The sequence below is a fragment of the Anolis sagrei genome, chromosome 2, assembly GCF_037176765.1.
Source record: "Anolis sagrei isolate rAnoSag1 chromosome 2, rAnoSag1.mat, whole genome shotgun sequence".
Lineage (NCBI taxonomy): Eukaryota > Metazoa > Chordata > Lepidosauria > Squamata > Dactyloidae > Anolis > Anolis sagrei.
Window position 1 is genome coordinate 249,861,646 of NC_090022.1, and position 23,309 is coordinate 249,884,954.

At 38.4% G+C, this 23,309-nt stretch overlaps 1 protein-coding gene across 7 annotated transcripts in view; it reads left to right on the plus strand.

Moving 5' to 3' along the window:
* Positions 1-23,309, plus strand: part of LOC132767182 (uncharacterized) — a 63,873-nt gene that overhangs the window by 13,603 nt on the left and 26,961 nt on the right. For all 7 annotated transcript variants that reach the window (XM_060761867.2, XM_067464501.1, XM_060761868.2 and 4 more), the window contains 5 exons: positions 2,245-4,716; positions 7,740-7,928; positions 13,205-13,372; positions 16,457-16,558; positions 19,346-19,456. In XM_060761867.2, coding sequence (XP_060617850.2) covers positions 2,245-4,716; positions 7,740-7,928; positions 13,205-13,372; positions 16,457-16,558; positions 19,346-19,456 — 3,042 coding nt within the window. The remainder of the gene's footprint in view (positions 1-2,244; positions 4,717-7,739; positions 7,929-13,204; positions 13,373-16,456; positions 16,559-19,345; positions 19,457-23,309) is intronic.

Here is a 23,309-nt window from a genome sequence, read left to right on the forward strand (position 1 = left end):
AGCTTGCTCTCCATACACACCTGGCTGTTGAGATATTCTTCTGGAATATTTTGTGTGTTTTGCCAGTATTGTGGATTTCTGCACCGATAACAATATGGCGGACATTGTTATAAAAATCACTTCTACTCACTTGTCTGAAACAATATCTTTTTTTCCCTTTTTCACTCAGGTCATTTGAATTACATAATAAACAGATGGACAGGTGCTGCCTACCAGTTGGGCATTGTGGGCAAAGTGTCATACCCATAGTACTGTTTTTGAACTCCTCACTGCCCAAAGAAAACAACAAAAGCTTACTTTCTGGATGAAAGGGGGCCTCTCTTGGGACAAAATAGCCATGGAGACCCAAAACAAGACAAAATTTCCTCCATTGTCCCTGGAGTCCTTTTTCATGAAATAAATTTGAACAACACTGGGATGATGTCCCCCAAAGTTCCCATGTATAATCAATAGTTAGAATCAGAACAACCCAATTTATTTATGTCTAATATGTTGTAATTTTAAACTATTTTAGGTGAATTTGTTGTTTTGAGACACTCTATATGTGCCATTGTAAGCCACCTTGAGTCCCCCTGCTGGGGTAGAGAAAGACGGGGTATAAATATGACAAATAAATAAATAAATACTCCATCAAATTCCCACCTGTGCTATAGGGAGTAATGTGCAGATGTTGTAGGCATGTACCATGCAATCTGATATTACACCATTATAGCTCTATGATTCCATTTAACTGTTGTGGTCTTGGGATTTGCAGTTTAGTGAGGCAACGGGACTTTCTGGCTGGGAATGCTAAACAGCCCTCCCTAAACTACAAATCCCAGGATCCCATAGGTTAGGACCATGATAGTTACAGTAGAATCATAGTGCTATAATTGTTTAGAGTGAAAAAGCCTCTGGAAAACCAGATCCAGATATTACTTCAATTCTAGGAATTCTAGTTACACAGAAGTAATCCATACCAGAAATATTATGGAACAGCCGAATTACTCCTAGTAATGAGTCCTGTGCCCCAAACAAGTGGTCAATTGAGAATCAGGAATAGCAGACCAAGAAAATCAAGACTTGTTTGTACAGTGCAGGCTGTCAAAAGACAACAGCATGTTTTTCATGCAACTTACGCTCCTGCTACACCAATTTCACTAATTGTTCAGCTGTATACTAAAATGAAAAGTGATCATTGAGTGAAGGGACAAGAAAGACAAGTCATAGGAGTTTCCAACTGGCTTACGTTGTTAGAATCACAACAATCCATTTATTTTGGGTGTCAAACATTGTTTGAATATTTTAATGACATCTTATTTATTATTGACACAATCATACAGGCAGGTTACATGGGCCAAAGGAAACACAGCTGCCTTCAAGTAAAGCAAATTATGTTCATTGTTTGAATGGTGGAAGCAGCTGAGCCTAATGAGCATGTACCACATTAAGGGGGGGAGGGGATACTAGGAGAGGGTAGGAATCATACATTATAAATATATGCTTCATTTCAAAAAATGAACCCTTCCAAACATTTTGCTGTTTACAGAAGCTGATGCAAGATGTGTAGTATGGCTGTAGAACAGCAGTAATTTGACAGAGGAATAATTTCCCATGATATATACATACAAATCTCTTCGTTCCCTCCTCCTGTCTGTCACGGGATTCTCAGCTCTGCCCTTCCACTTCATTTCTGAAGGCTTTTTGGTTGATACCCAAAATCTGCAAGATTAATTTTCCCGATAATTGAAATGGAATCTGTGTGCAAATTATTCTCCTTTGTCATCCTTCAAACATACTCTCTTTCACACACACACACAATTTATTTTTATTTTTATTTTTGGTGTGCACTTTCATTTTGCAAATGTGACCATGAAAGAAAAAAATATCAGGAAGGAGGCAAGCAAAAATAAAGCCTGGGTGTATGGCCTGCTTTCTTTGAATATTTTGATGGTTAAGCTAATGAGTTATTATGAAAGTTCTTAAACTAGTGTCACCTTCCCTGGCCCTTACACCCATTCTACTTCCTCCCATCTTGTATATCTTTCATGCTTCTCTTGTCTCATCAGTAAGTATACTGCATGTAATCAAATTAATCACAACTATGGATATATACTTAGGAGTACTTAGGATGGAAGAAAAAATGTGGGTGGGTCACGATAAATTATTGGCATAATTTTGCTGCATTAAGATGGTAAATAAGGTCTTTGAGTCATTAAAACCTAAAGACAGTAGCAATTTTGTTATTTTTCCACATCTTTTTAGATGAACATCTGCCTAACCTCTGCAGATGTCAGCAAAATGTAGATGTTGAAAACAGAGGAGGCAAGGATCCATCAAAAACTACTGTGAATGAAGCCATGGACATAGAAGAACCGGATAAAAACACACATTCTTGTAAATTAAAGTGTGTGAAAATAGGTGACAGAGACAGCTTTGAAAATGAAGAGCAAGATTATACATGTGACAGTGCAAAAGAAGGAAAACAAGAAAAAGAGTGTCCTTTGGGTTTTCCTAGTGAGCAAGATGTCTTAGCAATGGTGAACACTGATGAATCAAGAACCACATCAAATGGGAAAGCAACCATGGAACACATTTCAAAAACTGTACACTGTCATCAGTCAGAGAATGCATTTGCTGCAGAAGTGAAATGTGGTTCCTTCAATGTAAAATTAGAAGTGAGCAAAAATTCATTGTTTGATACTGGAGCAGAAATTGTGGCTGAAAAATGGAAAAACCATAAGAAAAGAAGGTATCACAGGAAGCACTGTTGTAAGTTGCAGAAAGCCTGTAATCCTACTACTGATTTTTCTAGAAAACATGAAATACCATCAAAATTCGCAATCCAAGTTGCCAGTGACCAAAATCCTTTAGTGAAAGTATCTATTGTTGGAAAGGAAATCAAGGTAAAATGTATCAATGGGAAGCAGAAATTAACAGTCAGTATTGAACCTGGTGATGAAAAAAAGAAATGTGGTCAAGCTTGCATCTCAAATTATAGAAATGAATTTGCCCAGGATACTGATTATTCGGCAACAGAGGCATCTTACAATTCAGATTTTGAATCAGACTTCAGTTTTCAGGAGAAAGAAGAATCATTCACAAGTTACATATGCCCAGAGTGGTATGCACTTATTCCTCCACCAGATGAGTTTGCTGACTCTGAAGAGACTTCCACAACTGAGGGTGTTTCCTTAAGTCTGGCAGACGATAAGAACGTACCTGATACAGTCTCAGTTGCCTTAAATAATGATGGCAGAGTTGATTTGTGTCAGGAGAAAGATGGTGAAATGATGGGGTATGCCAATGCAAAAGATTTCTGTAAGGACATGTTTTTTTCAGAATTTAGTTATACTGGAGAACCTCCTCAAGATGATTACAGTTCCAGTGAAACCCATTTTGGAAATAAGCCTAATGGAATGAGTGATGTGCACCAAATAAGGAACACTAGCCTGACTGATACAAGGAATATTATGGTAGTCTCACATATGGAAGCAAGCACCTCAAGAAGATACTCTTTCCCAGCCACTTCTGTTGATATATTGTCGTCATTCTCCCCTAGAAGAGATTCAGGTTTTTATTCAATGCCATCTTTATCCTTAAAAGTCCTGCCCAAGCCAGGCAAACCATCAAGTATTTGCACTAAGAGCCACCATGCAACTATCAGCAGTGCAGAGCTCTCATCCAGTTTCACATCATTGCTCAGTAATCTCAGAGACCTTAAATCTTCATGCTCCTATGCCTTCACCTCTTATGACTATGACATGACTGTATACCATGCTGAGCTGGAAGGAAAACTAAGCAGTGCATTTTTCATGGATCATTGTTTTGAATTGATGGAGGACTGTAGAGAAATCGACCAGATGGCTGTGGAAGATTTTCAATCCCTTGCTAGTTCAAGTAGAGAACAAAAGGAGAAACGCAGATCAAGTGAGCCTCTCATACGATTAGATATGTTTGAGGAATATACTGAGTTTGCCAAAGGTGAACTTGGTAGTGAGATTCACCATGAAGTTCAAACCTATTGTGACTTAGAAAGCAAAGCACCAGTATATCAAGGTGGCTTGATTTCCAGGCACCCATCAAGTTCAAGTACAGATCACAGTAACATTTTTCCTAAAGTTCCTACAAATTGCATTCAAAATGAACACCCAGTTCTGCAACCTGATAGAAACACTCAGCTAAATCCTAAAGAATCTGAAGGGATAACAAAGAAACGTCGAGGATCAGTTATGACTGTAATAACTGGAGAACTAGAACGAAAACTCATTATTCGAGCTGACAACAAGACTATTGCAGATTCTTTAGATGTGACAATGAAAAAGGAGTCCATACGGCCCTGCAGTATAAGGGAAACTTTTATGTCACCTCTATTAGATGTTGAGGAACCAGAACTGGATAATGACTTCCAAAGCTTTACTACAGTGCAGGAAATGTCTGAAATCATCCGCACACATTCTATACATGAAGATATTTCTGCTCAGGACACTTCGGTTTCCAACAATGTAGAAGATGAGCAACATTTGGTTGGTACATTTCTCACAGAAGCACCAGAAATGGACTCCAGCAGCCAAGATGAATCCCTATCCAGTCACTGTGAAGCACATTCAGTTGAAGATGAAGTGCCAGAGTTACTCAAACTCAGCTGTGAAAATCTTAAAATGCAAAGAGAAATAAAGGTGGATGTACACCATAATCCAGTCACATTATCGCCCAAAATCCAGGTCCAACATTCAGGTGAGTAATTTTAGATCCTACAGAAAATATGCTTCCATAAATTAAGATCTTAGAATTTTGACAGCTAGAAAGCTTTTGCTGATGTTGTGTGCATTCAAGTTGTTTTTTAACTTTTAGTGACCCTAATCAAACCTATCGTGGGCTTTTCTTAGCAAGATTTATTCAGAGGGGTCTTGCCATCATCTTCCTTTGAGGCTGAGAGAGCGTGGCTTGCACAAGTTCACCCAGTAGTGGGTTGTCATGACTGAATGGGGATTTGAACCTTGGTCTCAAGACTTGCACTCAAGTGTTTAAACTATTGTGCAACTCTGGTTATTTCTAATGAACTTTGCTCATTTTCAAATCCTGCACTCTGTTGTAACTCTAATGCACAGGAAATTTCAGTTCAAAGGTCTTCGGGCGTCTTCTCCTAAATTTATGATTCTTTTATTTGTCAATTTGAATTTCTTTTTTAAATCAAATAACAGTATATATTTTGAACAGGACATGAGTTTTGAATAAAATAAATATTAAATAAATTTAAATAGCAAGCGTAGAATACCATGTATGATCAAAATGAAGCTACCCTTCTGAAAGTTGGCCCTAGATGAAATATACCCACATGATGTTTCAATTAGATGTTGACTTCACTGATCTTGAAAATGAAATACAAATTCAAAATTACAAAATAAGTAAATGAATAATGCTTCTAGATCAATAAAATCATTCAAGTATCCAAGAACTGAGGGCAGTTGTTTTTGTTGCCAAAAAACTTGTACGAAAGAAAAGGGTTGGAGAACGCTCAGATTTAGAAAATATAAAGTTGTTTGAGTGAGTATATCTTAAGCAATGGTTCAAGGGAGGCTATGATAGTCCAGTGAGAATTGAGCCTCTTTTGATGGTGATAACCTTAGGTTGGGGATAATGCATTGTTAATAAGCTCCTTTTATTTTTGTCCTATCCAGTCTTTTTTTTTTACTATGTTTTTGAGAGTTCCATAATTCTGTGTATGTATATGGCTTCCACCATTAGCAGATGATAGAAACTTCACTCAAAGACAGCTTCACTCAAATTAAAATATTTATTATTATTTCCCTGAAATGTGGAGCTTCAAGGGATGGCCAGAGTTTATTACAAGTTTTTGTTGTATATCTGAATATTGCCAAACCAAAGTAACAAATCCAAACATTTCACAATTGAGAGAAATTTTAGAATGTGTTGGAAAAAATGAAAGTTGTAGCACAATTGCTAGCCTATCACATTTTATAATGCTTTTAGATAAATGTTTTCGCAAACCTATCTAAATATGGAAGCATAAGACAAAAAATAGATCCATTTCATGCCATGAAGATGTAGAGAAATCATTATGGTTAGATATTGTTGTGGGGAAAGACCTGGTGAAGTAGAGAAGAACGTGCTGAAGAATGAACTTTATGGGACTTTCTAATTATTGAAACAATTGCTGTTGTCAGCCACTATAAATTCTTGATACATCAGCGATCCCATAAGATATAGTTCATATAATATAAATAAATAGCATTTGCCTTCTTCATGCTATTATATACCTTTTACAACAGAAAAACTATTTATTTACGTCTAGTGAAAGATAGCTTAATGTCCTTCCAATGCATTTCTAGTTTACTTCCAGCTGAGATAGAAGTAGAATGGACATGAAAACCAATATCAAAAGGGTCGAGATTTTATAATTCAAAAAATCATTTTGAAGATTGTGTCGCATGGTGTAGTTCCTAATATACGTATATAAATAAATGTTATCTTGATTTAAAGTAACACTTTAAAACATAACAAGTGTAGCTATAATTTGAAATGGCTGACAATGGCTGACACATGCGGTGTAGCATCTTTTTGCTTTTTTTGGCCTTTTAAGTCCCTTCCTATGTGTTTTTTGGTGTTTTATGAGTGATGGTCACTTGTTGGCCTGATTGGTGTATTGTGTCGAAATTTGGTGTCAATTTGCCCAGTGGTTTTTGAGTTATGTTAATCCCACAAACAAACATTAAATTTTTATTTATATAGATTGGATCCTACTTGATGAAACTGATATAAATCATGAGTAACCTGTCCCAGTGGGTCTGCTCTGAGCATAATTACATTTTTTTAAAAAATATGGAAGAGTTGAGTACTCCATGGCCAAAATGTAATTGTCAGTCCCAACCAGAGTTTTTGACGTGTTGATTCAGTCATTGAATCAGTTGCATCTACATTGCTGTGTAATTCAGTCAATTCAGTAGGTCTATTCTATTTGGAACCAGAAATTAGTTTTAGACCTAAGGAAGACACAGAGAGTAGGTGTCCTTGTTCATATTAAGGATAAAACTCTATTTGTAATGCAATTTTCAATATTTTCTGAGAAATATGATGCTATGGCTATTATTTCTCATTGAGAAAATGATGTATGATATGTGTGGTATCTTTCTGTTTTGGTGAAAAAGAACAGTGTCTCCATTTGTACACTACTAAAACATACGTTCTCGCTTAAAAGTCCATCCTGAAATTATTTACTTCAATAAAGTATAGATGTTCACAGACACTTAATTCACTGTAGATGACATCTGCTAAAAATGCTTTTTGAATAAGGTGGCTGAATATACAACAATATTAAATCAATATTCATTATCTATTGAACACAATTGCTCCTCAGCAGACAAATTAGGCTATCTGCATGCAGGTGGCCCTGTGAGACTTATTTTGCCATCAATGTTTACCTCAAAGGACTATCCTCCTAGTTCAAGGAGACTTGCTTCCAACCAATGTAGGGCAACTTGCAGACTAAATTATTAAATTAATTGATAAAACGTTCTCACAATACTGTACTTCTTAAATTTTCTCATTGAGTATTTCATCCTAAAGTGCATAAAATCAGAGTTAAGAAAAGTTACATCGTGGTGGCTGTGAGATTGAAAGAGTTGTAGTTCGAGAAGTAACTGTTCCAAATCCTATGTGAAAGATCATGAACGACAGCATGTTTTGTAATATGATGAACCTTATAAATTATCTATATATTTTTCTCCTACAAAATGTAGGAATAGCATTAGAAAACACAAGCATAACCTTATCCAGTGAGCAAGTATCAAGAGATGAAAGTATTAGCGAATGCATTCAGGAAGAACCCATAGATCGCTGGGCCCTACGGAGGAAACAATTCAAAAACAGCAAAAGGGGAAGTTCAGCTGGAGCAAGTTCCATAACCAGCACTCTCACAGAAGGATCAAGTAAGTATTAAGTACATTTGCAGTGCTAATGAGGAGACGTTCCCCAAAGAATTTTGAACAAATTTCTTCTAGAAGAAATTGAGAATTGGTAACATGAGTGCAGTGTATGTTTTGGTCCCAATTGTCTAGATATAATAGGGATTTATGATTCAAACCAAACACAAAAGAATCGGAAAAATATAGGCATGGAGCCAGGCTGCTGAATTTTGGTTTATTTACAGTAATGTTACATCTAAAATGGCCTGTGTTCTCATCTAACATGTCCTCCTCACATCTTTAATTTTGGATAAGGAAGTGGATGTATGTGGGATTAGTTAATTTTTAATAGAAGCTTCACAGCTGAATAAGGACTTCCAAAGAGTAAGAAACCAGTGAGGTACTTTAACATAATCCCATAGATACAGAGAACTCTGGAAAGTCCCTGTTTAGCTGTGAAGCTTCTGTAACAACTTAACCAACCCTAAAACACACACTTCCTTACCTATAATTAAAAATGTGAAGAGGATATGTTAGATACAGGATGTCTTCTGTACCTCTGTGTCCCCCTCCCTCTCTCTGGAGATGTGCATGTATGAACAATTCTTCACATTTTCCCCTGTGACTTACTTCTACTGAATTGATTATCCTTCATCACCCCTGGGGCAAAGTTATTGCTCTATCTCATTATTACGTCTGCTGTTCTTTCACTTGTCTAAAAGTATGCCGAATACACTGGTCTGGTGTCTCAAGGGAAAACATTCAACTTAAAATGCCTACATGAATTTAAACTGAGTGCTGTTGTGTTCCCCAAGTGGGAATTCAAAAGTCTTGGGCACAGCAAATGTTTCAGCTCACACACATCAGCATCTTTGTCTCTTGGTCTGTAACTGTTACGAGATAAACATACATAACCAATGTAAGCAAGGGAAAGTAAGTGATATGCCTAAAACACATAATTAATCATTGCCAACATAACCACAAGTAAGAATAAAAATTATGAGCAAATACATTTGATCTTAGAAGGTCTCCCTATGTTGTCACTTTCTAAGATGCCCTGTACAATAGAAATCTTCCACAGATATTCAGTGAACCCCGCATTGGCAGAAAGTGGGAAAATGCGAATAAAGGAATGCTATTTTTTTCATCTGAAGGAACATCTCTCTATGTATCTCTAGGGGTGGTTTCACATAGGGCTTAAACCCACACTCACTCGGGTGTCCACACACCTCCCCCAACATCCACGCTTTCCTGGGAGTTTGTCCAGATGCCCTGCCAGGCCTTCCAGTAGGACACCCTGACACAAAACAAACCCCCCACCCCCGAAAAGCCTTTTAAAAGAAAAAAACTTATTAGACTGCCATTCCTTCTTCTCCAGAGCTCTTCTGGCACAAAAAAAAATGATGTGTCACAAGAAGGGGGACAGGAGCGATTTTCCTCCTCCCCCCCCCCCCCTTCTTCTGACATGTCATTTATATGCATCAGGAGAGGTCCAGCAGCATGGTAATAGTGGCCGGGTAAATTATTTTCTTTTTAAAGGCTTTTTAAAGGGTTTTTGGGAGGGGGGGCTGTCTTGGGTTTGTTGAACTCCAGGAGCCCAAGAAACCCAAGACAGCTGTGTGGATGGGCACCAGAAGTTGCACAACGCAATCTCTGGATCCAATCCACAGAGTGCCCAGAGCTGGAAAGACCTGGGTCTTCCAGCTGTCAAATTACTTTGGGGCAAAGCAGGGTTTTCCTGCTTTGTCCCAAAGGAATTTGTTTTTCCCCAAGGTGTCATTTGGATGCCCCGTGGCAAAATGCTGAAGGGCATGCATTTTAGGAACCCTCGGTCTTCCAGCATGACTCCATGGTCAGCCTCTGCTTGACATTGACCATAGAGTCATGCTGGAAGACCTGGAGATTCCTAAAAATAACATATTGACCCAATCTAGAAAATAATCATATCCACAAATGTCAAACCCTCAAATGTGAATGAATGACTGTACTGTTATAATGGGTAACAGGTATAGGAATGTCTATGTGAAACTTAATAGCACGTCTCACTGGGTTGGGAGTAAAAAGCTCAGGTCTTGATATATTTCATAATTATTTGAATTATATATTTAGTAAAGTGTGTACTGCCTACTACATGAAACCATGACGTTCATAACAACTTGTTGCTATTTAGAAGTGCCATATCATGAATGTTGTGGTACCTTATGTAATACTATGTTATGTTGATGAGCGCTGTCTGAGTGACTGAATTATCTGTGAATCACTCATCCATATGATCAAATCTGCTCCTGGGAAACTCCCTCTCTGTCTTTACACAGAGAAACCATAAACAGTAATCACTAGGCTTTAAAGGCTGTGGATCTTGACAAAGATAGCTCTCTTACACATGGACCTTCAGTGGTCAAAAGGAAGGCAGAAAGGTAAGTTTGTGTGGGCTTTTGTGTGAAAGTCTATATTTGTCATGTTCCGTTCCATGATCCAAGTAAGCTAAGATTATGTTACTTGTTACGAGTGAGTTAACAAAAAGAAGAAAAAATGGCATTTTAAAAGTGAGCCACCGAGAAATGTTTACCTTCTGTTACACACTTTAACATACTCTTCTAAATGAGAAGAGGTCATCAGACACTGTAGGAACGTGTTAGACAAAAATGAGGACATTCCTGTGTTCAGAATAGGAATACATTTTTAATATTATATTATGACCCCAAAAAGGTGTTTCTGGTTCTAATTTAACAGGCTAACTGTGGAAGGTAACTGTGGAAGGAATATTAATACAATAATTTGAAAATTTGATATATTGATTTTTTTTCCCACTTTTGCTGAAGAATCAAGATTAATATGAAGGCTTAAAGCTTGCAAGCATCAGTTGATGCTTATTTTAGATTCACTTTTTCCCCCTCCCACGCACCCCCTCTTGCTTGCCAGTTTCTATTCCTGTCATTAGCAAGCATCTCCAAATGTTGCCTTGTAATACTAAATCTCCAGAAACCTCCTCTTCTTTCCTGAGCAATATAAGTGCACCTGAATGCTTGTTTGAGAAGGTCAAAGACTGAATGGACGTATTACTAACAAAATCAGTGGAGCTTCACTGTGATGGAGTAAACTTGAAAGTGTGAATAACATTTTTGTTTATATGCTGGTATATAATTTCTCAATTGGTCCCAGATTTAGAATCCAGCAAATGATAAAATATGAGATTGTGTGGCAACAAATTTCTTCTGATCCAGTGTCCATGAAATCTCTAGAAGAGATCAGTCAAGTTGAATGCATCATATCTGCCATGTTTTTAGTTTGCTGTTTTTTTGAGGCCAAAACAGGGTGAGAGTTGCTAAGCACCTGGCAAGTAAATTGTATATTTGGGTTAGCAAGTCACAAGTTACACCAGCTTGAGGTATATGGTAAGGTGTACATTGTTTCCTAAAAGTACTTGTTTTGTATTCCCAATTGGTCATGCTCATTGGGTTGAAACTAATGAATGCCTGCTGAGGTCCCTCCCGGCACTGCAACTCTCTTCCTGTACACTTAACTTTGAACACACAAAAGTAAGGAGATAAATGATCATCTTCCAAGTATATTGAACTCTGGTTAGTTGTATAATTCTAGCCCACAGAGAAAGAAGTAAAAATAAAAAAGTCCTGTGGTGACAGTGTGAAGAAGAAGTAACTCACTCAGGGTTGAGTTGAAGAACATCACATTCCTCCAAAACCCTGAACTTGCAAATAATTTTTTATGTACATACTAATAAAAAATATAATTTTATTGTTGTATGACACCCAAATTGAACTTTGTACTGAACGAAATTGGTTCAAATCACTGCCCAGCCATAGATTTAATGGCAAATGATGGGCGTGAAGAATAGATTTAAGGAACTAGATTTAATAAATAGAGCACCAGAAGAACTATGGACAGAAGTCTGCAACATTGTTCAGGAGGCGGCAACAAAGTATGTCCCAAAGAAAAAGAAAACTAAGAAGGCAAGATTGTTGCCTTGTATGTAAGAAAGAAGGAAAGCAAAAAGAAACAGTCATGGGGGAGATATACCCAATTAAATGCTCAATTCCAGAAGTTAGCCAGAAGAGCTAAGGAACTATTTTTAAACAAGCAATGCATGGAAGTGAAAGAAGCCACAGAATGGGAAGGACAAGAGACCTCTTTCAGAAAATTAGAAACATTGGAGGTACATTTCAGTCAAAAATGGGCATAACAAAAAACAAAGATGGCAGAAGCTGAAGAGAACAAGAGAAGGTGGCGAGACTATACAGAAGATCTGTATAGGAAGGATAATAATATAGAAGATAGCTTTGACGTGTGGTGAGTGAATTAGAACCAGACATCCTGAGGAGTGAGGTTGAATAGGCCTTAAGAAGCATTGCTAATAACAAGGCAGCAGGAGATGACAGGATCCCAGCTGAACTGTTTGAAATCTTGAAAGATGATGCTGTCAAGGTGATGCATGCCATATGCCAGCAAATATGAAAAACACAAGAATAGCTATTGGATTGGAAAAAATCAACTTATATCCCCATACCAAAAACGGGAAACACTAAAGAATGCTCAAACTTTCGTACAGTGGAACTTATTTCACATGCCATTAAGGTAATGCTCAAGATCCTGCAAGGCAGACTCCAACAATACATGGAGAGTGAGTTTCCAGATATACAAGCTGGGTTTAGAAAAGGCAGAGGAATGAGAGACCAAATTGCCAATATCCGCTGGATAATGGAGAAAGGCAGGGCATTTCAGAAAAACATCTATTTCTGTTTTATTGACTACTACCTGTAACCGGCCATGCATTGCTGTGGCCCTCAGAAAACAGAGGATTTGCAGACCTGAAACAATCTGGGCTAGGAAACCCCTCCCACCAAAAGTTTCTATATTTATAAGCAGAGTTTGTAAAAGTGACACTTGAGACTTGTAGTTCAAAATGCCACTTTAGAACCATTCCAGGGGAAAGGAAGGATAAATTTTCTGGCGTTAATACTAAAATCTTCTTTGTTTTGCTATAACCTTAGCAGACTTAGTGTGCACAGTCAAAATAGGTAATGTTTTTTGACTCAAAATTATGACCATACCACTTAAAAATTGTAAACATAAGCTCAATTTTCCTCTTTTTTATTTTTTTTTATTTTCAACCTTAATCTAATTCCAGTTCTTCCTTACATTATTATTATTTTTTTTACATGGTCTCGGGTCTCATATGGTCAAATATATATTCTCCATATCACACAGCAATGTCAGCTGCTCAGAGATTTTGCCACTGATGTACACAAATATATGTTGTAATTTTTATTGTCTCTTTGCAGTAAACTCAGAAGATGGTCGTTCACTGGATCTAGGTCTGCGTAGTGAAAGTGAGGAGAGAGGTTTCTACACAGAGATCTTTCATTCAACTTCTTGGGTTTTCAGAGGGGATGATGCCAGTCCAGATAATAGCCCCAGGTGTCTTAGCAAAAGGCCGAGGCCAGTAGCTGGTAAGTGTGTGTGTGTCAGCCAGAGTTCAGAAATATCCTTTTTATTGATCTACAAATCTAGCATCAACAAGACTTGAAGACCACTAGACATACTTACTAAGTAATTTTGAGAATTGTTTTCCAAATGACCTAACTCACCCTTACATACAGTATTTTTTAGCAGTGCAGGTAGCAAAATGTATGAGGGCCACCAAATTTAGGTGGGATAATAACTTGGGAATATTTATGAAATACTTCAACTACAATATGTCAAGGGCACAATAATCTGCTGTCCATTGTTTTCCTCTGATTGACTGATCTGGCATTTGGGACGCCAGATTGGTCTCCCCTGGTGGTCTGATTGGGACTCCCTGAACTGCCTTGGAGAAGGCAGGGAGTTCTGACTGCCTAACTGCATCAACACGGATCAGCACCACTGAGCATCCACCACACCACCCCCACCTATCTTCTTATGGGCTCTGTCTATCTGCCAGAGCACCATGTATCTAAGGAAGCTGGGATGAGGGAAAATCCCTCTCCTTCTTCCTATGCCACTCAATCAGCAGGTACTCTACCTGATATTAGCAAGAGCACTCATGAAAAGGAAGGTAGGAGTGTCATGGCTGGTAGTAATAACAACATGGGGGGAGGGAGAGACAACAGGCTACTGCCATCCCATGTCCCTGGGCCACCTGAGAACAAGGAACATGAGTGACAATCAAAACAACTGCTGCTGGTTCCAGTTAGGAATTGGCTCAGTTGTCTTGACTCAGGGGAAAAGCAAAATCCCAGCATACAATTCTGATTTTCTCCTGAGTTAGTTTAACCCAAAGCAAGGCCACATCAAAGAAGCTTTGCCACAGGTTAAGCCAGATCAGCCCCGTGTATCAGTTGATGTATGCACACACCAGCCTAAGTGGTCAGATGTGCCCTTCCTGTAGATTAGAGTGGAAATCTGGGTGGGATTCAGGGGTCAACACTCTCTACAAATGCCACTCTTCTCTCCAGCACAAAGCATAGATATCTCAATTTTCTTCTGAACTTCATTTCAAAATGGTGATCAGAAGTGCTGGGGTACTTATTGGGTGGTATGAAATTATTTTCATGCCTTTGGCCTGGTTGCAAAATCTGTCCAAAAATTACTGCAATGTTTAAAAAATGAGAGCTAGAGCACTTTGAAGTGGCCTTGAGGAAGTGATGGTTTGCAATTTTCTCACATGTAATGTAGACCCATTGGAATCAATGAAATGTCAATTACAATTGAAAATTGCAGCGAGTCCACCCAAAACATGATTAAATAGGGATCTAAGCCGGAATGCCCAATATGACAATTTGAACTGAAGGATAGTCTAGAGCAGGCATGGGCAAACCTCGGCCCCCCAGGTGTTTTGGACTTCAACTCCCAGAGATCCCAGCCAGCTTACCAACTGTTAGGAACTGTGGGAGTTTAAGTCCAGCACACCTGGAGGGCCGAAGTTTGTCCATGCCTGGTCTAGAGGGACTACAATGAACAAGCTTCACTTTGGGAATTAGTCATATTACTACCAGAATCCTTTAAAAAAAAAAACAGTCCTGGCATTGCAGACCTGCCCATGCTCACTCAGAAGTAAAGCCCATTGAATTCAATGTGATTGATGACTCCCAGAAAAGTTAGTACATAATTATTGCCTAAGATTGGCAATAATTCACTCTTAAGAACAAAAAAAAAAGAAACAGATTTTCATTAACACAAATTATTAAGAAATACAAAGTTTGTGACTGTGTAGTACACCTTTTGTTCCACTTCATCACATTTACTAAATTCCACTGAGTGCTACACTTAAAATCCGGGAAGCCACTCTTGTCATCACATTAGTTTGGCTTCAAGTGTAGGATAGAGCACTCTTTGTGTATTTTAAGCATGAGGGCCAGCATTCTTTTAAAATGTTTCATGCGGTGTTAGTGAAGTGGATTTTTGAAATCATCTGGATGTTTGGTCATTTGTGTAATGTGATGGTATTAGTTGCTCCCAGGTTTACAATGAAACATTTCCCCAATGTTTGGGAGGGGAAGCTGTGGGAGGAGCCAAAAGTACCCTTGTTAGAGAAAGCATTACCTTTTGCTCACTGAGTTTTTACTTTGCCAGAACAATTTCTTTTTTAAAAAAAATACCCTTTCCGGTCCTTTCCTTCTCTTCCTTCTGTGATGTCTGTGCCTTGTGTTACATGGGAAAGCTGGGAGAGGAGGAGGAGGAGGAGGAGGAGGAGGAGGATTATTATTATTATTATTATTATGCCATGTCTCCATGCTGTGCAGTCCTGGGAGTTATAGCTTCCCAAAGTCCATACCCTTATCTTGCTGCATTTACACTATGGAATAAATGCTTTTGAACCCCACTTTAAATACCATAGCTCCATACTATGCGGTCCTGGGAGTTATAGTTTACCAAGGTCCATACCCTTCTCTGGTTGCATCTGCACTTTATTATTATTATTATTGGGTTGTTGTAGGTTTTTCCGGGCTATATGGCCATGTTCTGGAGGCAATTTTTCTCCTGACGTTTCACCTGCATCTATGGCAAGCATCCTCAGAGGTAGTGAGGTAAATAATAATAATAGTGAGGTACATAATAGTGATAATAATAATAATAGTGAGGTAGTGAGGTAAATATTATTATTATTATTATTATTATTATTATTATTATTATTATTTCATATCACCATGCTGTGCAGTCCTGGGAGTCATAGTTTACCAAGATCCATACCCTTCTCTTGATGCATTTACAGTATGGAATGAATGCCCCTGCACCCCACTTTAAATGCCATGGCTCCATGTGATGGAGTCCTCCTGGGGGAGGACTCCACCCCCCAGGAGGGAGATTATAGTTTCCCAAGGTCCATACCATTCTCCGTTTCATTAAAAAAACTGAATAAGACTGAACTCTTCTCTGCTCTCCTCTGCTACACACTTCCCTCCCTAATGTGATGAAGTGGTTTTGTCATTCAAAATTTCTTCTGGTTAGACACAAAGATCTGCTTGTTGGAAATAAATCTGTAGAGTAGCTGAATATTTCAGCTATATATGAATTTATTATTTGACATGGGCTTATTTGTTTTTAATTTTAAGTTCGTGAAAGAACTGTGAGGATTGCGAAAGGAACTGGGGATTACCCCTGGGGATTCCGAATCCAGTTTTCAAAGCCAATCTTGGTGACTGAAGTGGACACCAGTAAGTGATATCCCTAAAATTCCTTTTTCTTCTGAAAAAAATCAAAGTAACTTTTATGACAGTCTATTCAAAGAAAGCCTGGAAAGCCAAGGCACTCTGTCATCAATGAATTAATGATGACAGACTGCCTTGAGGCAAAGACACAGAGGGTTTTTCAACAAGTCTCCGCTGCTCCTTTTATTATTGATGATATGAAGCATATTTTCTGTTTTATAGAAGATTTTTGTGGTAGTCATACACATGACACATACCGGTGTGTGGAAAATGATAAGAGAAGTGTATGTGCGTGATTGTACCAAGTCACCTGCTAACATATGGTGACCCCATTAATTTTTCATAGAGTTTTCTTAGACAAGGAATATGCAAAGGTAGTTTTGCCATTTCCTTTTTCTGAAATATGGCCTGCACAAAGCACCTGGCATTATTCAATGATTCTCCACTAATCTGCCATTTATAATTGATAAAGGAACATTTCTGGTTGATTTGCATATAAATTAAAAGATGTAGGCACTGCCCGTGATGTTTTCTTCTGTGGCTTATAACTTCATGCAAAGTTTTGGTAGGAAGATATGGTCAAAATTACAACAAAGGCCAATGATTTATAGGAAATAAGAAACTACTTGGTAGTTAGAAAAGCACTTGGATTGAGCTCTCTGACTCTAGTCTCTGCGGTCAGCATCTTATATGGAACCAATGCTGGAATACCTCAATTTTCTGTTGGAAAGCCTACCCTCTGAACAAATCTTACTAAGAAAACCCAATGATAGATTCACCATAAGATCATTATAAGCTAACAACAACAAAAATTATATATCTAAGAAGAAGAAGGTATGATTCTGGAACATACAGCTAGGATTCAAATGACTGTGAAATAATGCATATACACACTGAACGTGCTTATGTAAGTTTGCTTCTATTCCTAGCCTGACTTTATATAAGGCTTTCCATGAAAAGCACATGCCATTTTAAGCTGCCGATCAATAATTCAAAGATAGATACTTTAGCATGTGTGGATCAGGCATGCTTTTATATCTCACCAGCAACAGCTTTATATATATATATATATATATATATATATATATATATATATATATATACACACACACACACACACACATACATATATACACACACATACACATACACACACACACACACACACACACACATATATATAAAGCCTCTATTATTTTCTGCATAATGAAGGTGGTAAAATGGTGAAAGAAAAGCAACCAAAGTTTTGAGACTGCCCTACATTGATCCTATGAAGTGAGAGTGTATCTATTTAATGCATCATCCCTATGCAAAAGGGAGGAAGGGTCTAGTTTGTTATTCTAATCCCCAAAATGTAATTCTGCAGTCTCTTTATGTGATCCCTCACCATCACTTCATATTTTTATTTCATCTCCCCATAGCTTTATTCTACTTTATGTATTTACACTGATGTTGTTCCTTTTCTATATGTACACCTGCCTTTTCATTTTTCAGCTTTCAATGAGTAAGAACATAAATTGAAACAAAGGCTATAATAACTTTAATAATAATAACGTTATTCTTATATCCTGTCACCATCTCCCCAAAGGGACTTGCGGTGGTTTACAGACAGCATGAAGTGCCAAAAACAAACATAAAAATTAAGCACAATATAAAATACAATAAATAAAACACATACGCATATAAAAATATCAATTCTAACTCAATAAAACTGAGGTCATCAGCCAGTGGCTGTATACATGGCCAAGCTGTAAACAATAGGAATGAAAGAAGTGGAAAGTGAAACTATGGAGAGAGCATAGGATAAAATGCAAGGATGTTCAAGTACTGCACAGAACAACTAACGACTAAGCGTTCTCAAAAGCTTGTTTGAAAAGCTATGTCTTCAAATGCCTACGAAAGGAGGACAGTATGATATCCTATCAAAGCACATGCATATACACCTGAATTAAATTAGGTAAACTGGGAACAAAATTAATAGCTGTCAAATACCAAGGAAATACTTGAGAAAAAATGTCCCAAATGCTTTTAATGCTATTCTTTAATTATATTTTACCTTTTGCATGATATGCCCTTCTAGCTGTGTGTAGTTAACATTTTCAAAGCCACCATTAGGTCTCAGGGCAAGGGGAAAAGGCAAGAGATGATGTTGATGAAGAAAATGATTAGCAGCAATGACAACTGTACACTTTTCTTGGAAAAATGTACAATATAATTGACAGTTTTGATAAGGTTTTCCGATATCCCTGATCTCCTCCCGTAATGGTAGCTAGCTATCCCACCCTACCCTAACAGCCCATGGGCCTAGTGTGTCCCACAAAGAATACCCAGATCTGACCTAGAAAGCATCTGAGTCATAGCAGTCCTCCGTTAATATCAACTTTGCCCAGCTTGGAGAAAAGTATTAACTATATCCAATCCTAGATTGGTGGAAAGAGTGGGGATTTCCTTGTGTGCATTGATGATTGCACATTGCACAGTCTCCCTTTTCTACTGCTAGCTGACACATATAGACTCCTGATGCCATTCTGTCACTTGTGTCTTTCACAAAACAGCTATCCTGCAGGTCTATCTAGAAGCAGGACACTTGGAGAAAAATAAAGAGCAACTTGCATGACATGTTAAGCAAGTGAGTTTTGTTAAATATTAAAAGAGATGAGAACACCTTTCCCACAATGCCTATGTAGAAAACCTCTCTAGCCTCTGTTGGTCATATTTACATAATATGAATGATGTTGGGCTGGTATTCAAAAAATGTCCCTATATAAAGACAATCTTCTCATTTCATTGCAGACAGTGCAGCAGAAGAAGCTGGTCTCCAGATTGGAGATATTGTGATGGCTGTCAACGGCACAGATGTCACCAGTATGCCACACTCAGAAGCTGCAAATCTGGCAAGAAAAGGTAATCATATCCATATAATTAATAGCAATTGGAGTTTTGATTATTTACTTGCAAAAGCCTAAACATTTTTCCATTATGTTCAAAATAAATAAACAACTATAACAGTATAAATGAGTGGGAATCTTTGCATACAATTGTAGACAGCACACGCAGTACAAATAATGTACATTATGAACCAAACTAGATAAAAGAGTGGGAGTGGGGAATTATTATTATTATTATTATTATTATTATTATTATTATTATTATTTCAAGCATTTGTACCCCATCCTTCTCACTCAGGGTGGGTTTACAATAGGCAACCATTAGATGCCGAACATCAAATTAAACAATCATAACTAAACAACAGTTAAAAACAATTAGAAACATTCAAAAATTTACATTTAAAATTTTTAGAATTCTGCCAGTTTATTATTATTGTATTTATTTATACCTCGCTTTATCACCCCAAAGGGGACTCAAAGCAGCTTGACATAAAGGCATTAGCGCAGAATTTAAAATATACAAATATACAAAAATTAAAACAGGATTAAACACAAACAGCATTCAAAATCAGTTAAAATCAATCAAAACATATTCAAAGTTAAAATCACATCACCCCTTGACTAGATCTAAAGCACCTTAATCTTTAACAGCCTGTCTGAATAAAAGGGGTTTAGCTTGCCACTGGAAGGACAGCAAAGAGGGGGCCATTCTGGCTTCTCTGGGCAGGGAGTTCCAGGGTCGAGGGGTAGCCACCGAGAAGGCCTGCTCTCTTGTTCCCACCAACCAAGCTTGAGATGAAGGTGGGCCCAAGAGAAGGGCCTCTCCTGAAGATCTCAGGGCCTGGGCAGGTTCATACAAGGGGATGTGGCTGGCCGAATAGCCTGGACCTGAACCACCAAGGGCTTTAAAGATCATAATCAGCACTTTGAATTGTGCCCAGTAACAGACTGCCAGCTAGTGGAGCTGCTTCAATGGGGGGTTGTCTGCTCCATGTAGCCGGCCCCAGTGAGCAACCTGGCTGCAGCTCTTTGGATCAACAGAAGTTTCCAAGCACTCCATCTAGCACAAGCCCAATCCCTATTCCTTGTTCAGCCTTCTGACTGACCAGGAGTTCCACTGTCTTGTCTGGATTAAGTTTCAATTTGTTTGTCCTCATTCACTCCATGAGCGTGTTACAGTAATCCAGATGGGATGTAACTAAGGCATGTACCACCATGGCCAGATCTGACTCCTTAAGGAATGGGTGCAATTGGCACACAAGTTTTAATTGTGCAAAGGCCTCCTGGCTGCCTCAGATACCTGGGCTTCCGGGTTCAGCACTGAGTCCAGGAGGGGCCCCAAACTATAGACCTGTGTCTTCAGGGGAATGGTAATGCCATCTAGCACAAGCCCGATCCCTTTTCCCTGTTCAGCCTTCTGACTGACCAGGAGTTCCACTGTCTTGTCTGGATTAAGTTTCAATTTGTTTGTCCTCATTCACTCCATGAGTTTAGGGCCAGGGCAGCTTCCTTGCCATTAGGTGGAAAGGTGTAGTAGAGTTGAGTGCATTCTACATATAGGTGGCACTGTACTCCAAAACTCTGAATGATTTCTCCCAGAGGTTTCATTTATATGTTAAATAGCATGGGAGACAAAATGGAATCCTGAGGAACCCCACAGGTCAACAGCCAGGGGTTTGAACAGGAGTCCCCCAGCACCACATTCTGGGTATGGCCCTCCAAGAAAGACTAGAGCCACTGGAGAACAGTTCTTCCCAGTCTCATCCCAGTGAGACGACCCAGGAGGATACCATGGTCAATGGTATCAAAAGCTGCTGAGAGATCCAGGAGAATCATGTTGACTAGTAAGGGGGGTGAAGATAAGAAACCTAGATTCCTGGTTAATGCTGGACAGGTTAGAAAAGAGGTAACCAGTGAAAAGGAGCAAAAAAAAAAAAAGAGGGCAGAAGGGAACTTAACTTCATTTCTTTATTATTTCTATATATATACGTTATATCCCAGCTTTCCCCCAAATTTGTACCTAAACAGTTTACAATGTAAATTAAAACAAAATAGCTAAAGCAGTATGTCCAATTAAAATATGAATTTTAAAAGATTAAACAAGCATTTCCTTTTAAAAAAAACAGCATCTCTAATCCCATAAAGGCTAGTTTGGGAAAAAGGTACTTCTCTGTCAGTGAAATGAGCTATAGAGGGGGCCAGTTGGGTCTAGGACATCTAGAAAAGGCAGTCTTCCTTCCTTTTCTTTTTCCATGGTGAACTGGATGTTTGGGTGAATACTGTTAAGATGGTCCAGGAACCCGTTGAGTTCTTCTTCTCCGTGGCTCCGTGGAAAAAGAAAAGGAAGGAAAACTGCCTTTTCTAGATGTCCTAGTCATCCGCAAACCAGATCAACAATTGGGTCACACCGTTTACAGAAAACCCACACACACAGATAGATATCTACATAAAAACTCCAACCATCACCCAAGTCAAAAAAGAAGCACCATTAAAGCCTTGGCAGACTGTGCAGAAAGAATCTGCGAAGCCCACCTCCTCCAAGATGAACTGAACCGCCTCAACTGGGCTCTACAGGTCAATGGATACTCCACCTCAGACATCAGAAGAGCTGCAAGACTAAGAACAAGCCACAAGAATAAAGATGAAGATCCTCCCAGAGAAAAAGTGTTCTTGCCATACATCAAGGGAACCACTGACTTCAACCAGAGAAATCAGCCATAGCAGAGCACCTGATGAACCAACCTGGACACAGCATTTTATTTGAGAACACAGAAATGCTGGACCACTCTCACAACCACCATGTCAGACTACACAGAGAAGCCATTGAAATACACAAGCATGTGGACAATTTCAACAGAAAGGAGGAAACCATGAAAATGAACAAAATCTGGCTACCAGTATTAAAAAACTCTAAAATTGCAACAGCACAACAACAGAGAGGAAATAAACAAGGGCATCTAATTACCTCTCAACAAAAGTTTGCTCCAGGCGCAGTCAGGCCATTGTATGCTAATCAAGGTGGTCAGTTGAAACATTCACACCTTGCTCTAGCAGAGAAGAGTCCTTTGTCTCACCCTGGTCAGGCCACAGATATATAAATCCTTTTGCCTAGTTCCAACAGACCTCACTACCTCTAAGGATGCTTGCCAAAGTGAAGGCGAAACGTCAGGAGAGAATGCCTCTAGACCATGTAGCCCGAAAAAACCTACAACAACCCAAGTGTGGTATAGTTGGTCTCATGGCAGCATTAATTTGGTGTGTAATTCTCTCGGCAATGAGAACATCCCACACTTTGTCAAAGCACTGTAGAAGGGAAAGTTGGTGGGAGGAATTTTCAGTAACTGAGCCAATTCTAACACAGCTTTCCAAAATAAATAAGAACCAAGTATGGATGTTGACATTGAGATCAAAATGCAGTAAGATGCAAGTTAGATCTGAAGGAGGCACACTGCCTGTGATTCAACCTCCATGTCCAATATATCCATCCTCTTTTGAATCAACACAAAATCTGTCTTTTCTTTTCTGCTTTAAATGGAATAATAAGTATGATGAAAGGAAATAGTTTCATTAAGCCTCATTACAGAAGGAGCACTTGGCCTTTTAGCCCTACTCAAACTTTTCTTAGAACACTAGATTAAGATTTCATTATATTCATTTTTGATTACTACTCCTATGATGTTTACATCCTATCCAATCCACACATTTCCAAACCTGAAGTTTCTTCATTCTGAACCTGCTCAGTCCTTACCAAATACAACCAATGTTATTATTTATTTATATCCTGGCATTCTTTCAAAAACCAGACACTGTAAAATCATACAAAAGCTTCACTAAGTTTGTGTGTGTGTGATATACAATTAATAGTTAAA